Here is a 4,814-nt window from a genome sequence, read left to right on the forward strand (position 1 = left end):
GGCTCTGCCTGCCCGGATTTGCCTCTGCCCTGGGCGGGGGCCTTTCCAGCCGGATGACCGTGCGTCCCCTCCCCCACCGCCTGGCTGCAGGCACCTTGGCCGCCAGCCCTTGCGCCTCCAGCGCACCCACTCGTGTCTCCCTGTTGGGGGCAAAAATAGAATATTGGGGAGGAGCTATGGTTACGGGAAATACTGACCCTGGTCAGTTAGCCGTGCTTGCCTAGTTCTGGGTACAGAAAGGACACGCTAGCCTGGCCGGGAGTTGTGCGCCCCGACCTGGGAGTCGGCCTTGGACCCGGGAGTCGGCCTCGGAGCCCGCGGTCCATCCTCATTCAAGAACTGCCTACTGTCGGGGAAGCTTACCCACTGGCCCCTGGCCTGCTCCCCACGCCTGTCATTCCTGCCCCCTGTCATCTTCTCTGTCCACCCCATAAGCCGCCGGCCTAGGGTGCAGAGCAGGTGTCTGTGCACGGCCTGCTGCTCCTGCGCTACCGGCAGGACTGGAATAAATGCTCATCTAGGACTCGACCCGGTCGGCCTCTGCTCCGTTGGCTGCAGCAGGACAGGCAGTCGGGCCTGGTTGTCCGGTTCACATCCCCTTGGCTCCGTGGGGCCTGAGGCCTCCAGAGTGTGGTGAGGCCTGGGGCCACCTCCCACCTGCCGGGTCCAAGGCAGCTGCCCACTTGCAGCGTCTGGCCAAGACCCAGGAGCCACCTGGAGTCCCGCTTTCTTTTCTTCCTTTTTTTAAAAATATATATTTTATTTCAGAGAGGAAGGGAGAGGGAGAGATAGAAACATCAATGACGAGAGAGAATCACTGATGGGCTGCCTCCTGCAGGCCCCCTACTGCGGAGTGAGCCCCAAACCTGGAATCCAACCGTGACCTCCTGGTTCACAGGTCAACGCTCAACCACTGAGCCATGCAGGCGGGCGGTTCCCCTCCTTTGAACTGTCTTGGCAGAAGCCGAACGCGTGAGGCCTGGCGGCCCCTGGTTCAGCCCCCCGTGCCCGGTGCTGCTCACCTCTTTCGGCATCCTTGAACTTGAGGGTCCTGCGCCGGGGCTGCCGGGGGCTGGAGGCCACCTCCGCCAGGAGCGTCGAGCTGTAGAAGCCCAGGCCGCTGCTGCGGTTCCTCAGCACCAGCTTCAGCTCCTGGTTCTCCTGGATCAGCTGCACCAGCCGCCGAAGTTCCTCGTTCTCCTGGGCCAGCCGCTGGATCTCTTGCCGCAGACCCTCGTAGCTGCTGAGGAGGGACATGCCCGGCATTGTGGGGGGGCAGGGGGCAGCAGCTACCAGCAGCAGCGGGCTAGCCAGGGACAGCAGGCCCCGCCATTGTGAGGTCAGCACCCCCTGCCCCCACGGCGCCGGGCATTCCGGAGCTTCAGGGCCAGGCCCAGCGAGTCCCACCACCTGGAGCAGGCACACGGGCCACGGCCACATGACCAGTGGGGTCCCGCCCCAGGCCTTGGGGTCCCTTAGGAAGATCCCTCCTGGAGGACAGAAGCTTCTTCTTCTTTAACGTATTTTTATTGATTTCAGAGGAAGGGAGAGGGAGAGGGAGAGAGAGAAGCATCAATTGATAGAATCGCTGATCTCGGTTGCCTCCTGCACGCCCCCCACTGGGGATGGAGCCTGCAACCCGGGCATGTACCCTTGACTGGAATTGAACCCAGGACCCTTCAGTCCGCAGGCCAACGCTCTATCCACTGAGCCACACCAGCAGGGTGACAAAAAGCTTCTTCGTCCCAGCCCAGCACCGTGTTGCAAGGAGACGGGTAGAGAGCCATCATCCCCACCTGCTCATCTGGCCACTCACTGGCCACCTGCCCAGGTCCCCCCCCACCTGTGCCAGGTGGTGAGGGTGTTACAGGGGTGCAGGGAGTGGCATTGTCACAGAGGGCAGGCACCCTGTAAGAGGCCCCACATGCAGGCCCTACAAGAGGTCTGAGGACTGCAGGTTCTCGGGGTCAGGGGAGGCACCCCAGGCCAACAATTGGGTTTACATAACAAAACATATAGGACTTCTACTTTTTTAAAAAAATATATATATTTTATTGATTTTTTACAGCGAGGAAGGGAGAGGGATAGAGAGTAAGAAACATCAATGAGAGAGAAACATCGATCAGCTGCCTCCTACACACCCCCCACTAGGGATATGCCCGCAACCAAGGTACATGCCCTTGACCGGAATCGAACCTGGGGCCCTTTAGTCCCTAGGCCAGTGATGGCGAACCTTTTGAGCTCGGCGTGTCAGCATTTTGAAAAACCCTAACTTAACTCTGGTGCCGTGTCACATATAGAAATTTTTTGATATTTGCAACCATAGTAAAACAAAGATTTATATTTTTGATATTTATTTTACATATTTAACAAAGAAAAATCAACCAAAAAAATGAGTTCGCGTGTCACCTCTGACACGCGTGTCATAGGTTCATCATCACTGCCCTAGGCCAACGCTCTATCCACTGAGCCACACCGGTTAGGGCAGGACTCTCTTCTTTCACGTGGTCTGTCCTCTTCTGGGGCCGTTCTGTGCAGCTCCCCGTTTTGAGGCCTTTCCTTGCATTATGATTATTTTATTTCACTTTATTTGATTTATTTAGTCATTGCTTATTGTATATCATAGGTTCCTTCTCGCTGGTCTGCTCAATGCGGTTCGCACTCATCAACAAGTAGGTGCTGTTGGGATTTGCATGTCCCTTCCCCAGCTGCTTCAGTGTGGCATGGCGACCTCCAGTGTGGCATGATGACCTTCAGTGTTGCATGGTGACCTCCAGTGTGGCGTGGCGACTTCCAGTGTGGCGTGGCGACCTCCAGTGTGGCATGGCGACCTCCAGTGTGGCATGGCGACCTCCAGTGTGGCATGGCGACCTCCAGTGTGGCATGGCGACCTCCAGTGTGGCATGGCGACCTCCAGTGTGGCATGGCGACCTCCAGTGTGGCATGGCGACCTCCAGTGTGGCATGGCGACCTCCAGTGTGGCATGGCGACCTCCAGTGTGGCATGGCGACCTCCAGTGTGGCATGGCGACCTCCAGTGTGGCATGGCGACCTCCAGTGTGGAATGGTGACCTCCAGTGTGGCATGGCGACCTCCAGTGTGACATGGCGACCTCCAGTGTGGCATGGCGACCTCCAGTGTGGCATGGCGACCTCCAGTGTGGCGTGGTGACCTCTTTGGGGAGTTCTTACTGTTGCTGACTTGTGGGAGAAGCCTCTGAGAGCAGTGTTCCAGGGGACTAAGGGGCAACTGCACTTAATCTCAATGAAAATAATGACAATTTTAAAGGTTCCAATAATCAGGAAGTAATCCTAATTCTAAGAATTATGGGGTAGAGTATTGATGACAGGACTAGAGATCTTACCCCAAAAGAATGACAGGCTCACCTTGGCCAGTGTCTCAGTGGTTAGAGCGCCGGCCCGTGCACTGAAGGACTGAGTTCAATTCCTAGTCTAGGACACATACCTGGGTTGCAGGTTCAATCCCTGGCACCATTGACTTGAATGGTCAGGGCACCTGCCAGAGGCAACCAATCAATGTGTCTCTCACATTGATGTTTCTCTCTCTCCCCCTCCCTCCCTTCCACTCTCTCTAAAAATCAGTAAAAAATAAAATAAAATCCTCTGCCCTAACTGGTATGGTTCAGTGGATAGAGCGTTGGCCTGCGGACTGAAGGGTCCCAGATTCGATTCCGGTCAAGGGCATGTACCTTGGTTGTGGGCACATCCCCGGTGGGAGGTGTGCAGGAGGCGGCTGATCAATGTTTCTCTCTCATTGATGTTTCTGACTCTCTATCCCTCTCCCTTCCTCTGTGAAATCAAAAAAATGTATTAAAAAAATAAAAATGTGACCACGTGTATGCATAATACAAAATCATGAGTCTATTTCTTAAATATATTTTTATTGAGTACCAGTGATGGCGAACCTTTTGAGCTCGGCGTGTCAGCATTTTGAAAAACCCTAACTTAACTCTGGTGCCGTGTCACATATAGAAATTTTTTGATATTTGCAACCATAGTAAAACAAAGATTTATATTTTTGATATTTATTTTACATATTTAACAAAGAAAAATCAACCAAAAAAATGAGTTCACGTGTCACCTCTGACACGCGTGTCATAGGTTCGCCATCACTGGAGTAGACACATGATTTTGTATTATGCATACACATGGTCACATTTTTATTTTTTAATACATTTTTATTGACTTCAGAGAGGAAGGGAGAGGGAGAGAGCGATAGAAACATCAATGATGAAAGAGCATCATTGATTGGCTGCCTCCTTCACGCCCCCTACTGGGGATCAAGCCCGCAACCCAGGCTTTTACCGTTGACCGGAATCGAACCTGGGGCCCTTCAGTCCGCAGGCCGACGCTCTATCCACTGAGCCACACCAGCCAGGGCCCATGTGTCTATTTTCAAGTGAACAAATGCAAACACTAAACAGTAAGAGAAAGTGTGTTTTCTTGGGCAAATAGATGCATTTGCGCCTGCGAACCTCCGAGGGGAGACCCGGATCCAAAGGCGAGCCCTGCGCGGGCGACCGGGCCGGCGTGGGAACCGGGAATTCGGCCCCCGCGGGCCTCCAGCTGGTGGCCGACCTGGGGCTCAGCCCTGCGTCCCCGGACGGGCACTGCCCAAGTTCCCCGGGACCGGAAGTGAGGAAAGTGGCGCCGGGAATTGTAGTTCTCTGAGACCGGAAGTGGGGATCAGTTTTCCCGGAACCGTGTTTCTCTGGGGCAGGAAGTGGAGAGCCGGACCGCCGGAAACCGTAGGCCTCGCCAGGTCCGGAGTCGGGGCGTCTCTGCTGCTGGGAAC

The 4,814-nt window shown here is 54.9% G+C and overlaps 1 protein-coding gene across 1 annotated transcript in view; it reads left to right on the plus strand.

Annotated features, from left to right (window-relative positions):
* Nucleotides 1-4,474: 4,474 nt before the first annotated feature.
* Nucleotides 4,475-4,814, plus strand: part of EXOSC4 (exosome component 4) — a 2,421-nt gene continuing 2,081 nt past the window's right edge. Inside the window, exons 1-2 of the mRNA XM_014538694.1 lie at nt 4,475-4,654; nt 4,740-4,767. Coding sequence (XP_014394180.1) covers nt 4,475-4,654; nt 4,740-4,767 — 208 coding nt within the window. The remainder of the gene's footprint in view (nt 4,655-4,739; nt 4,768-4,814) is intronic.

This window comes from Myotis brandtii, unplaced genomic scaffold, assembly GCF_000412655.1.
Source record: "Myotis brandtii unplaced genomic scaffold, ASM41265v1 scaffold1956, whole genome shotgun sequence".
Classification (NCBI taxonomy): domain Eukaryota; kingdom Metazoa; phylum Chordata; class Mammalia; order Chiroptera; family Vespertilionidae; genus Myotis; species Myotis brandtii.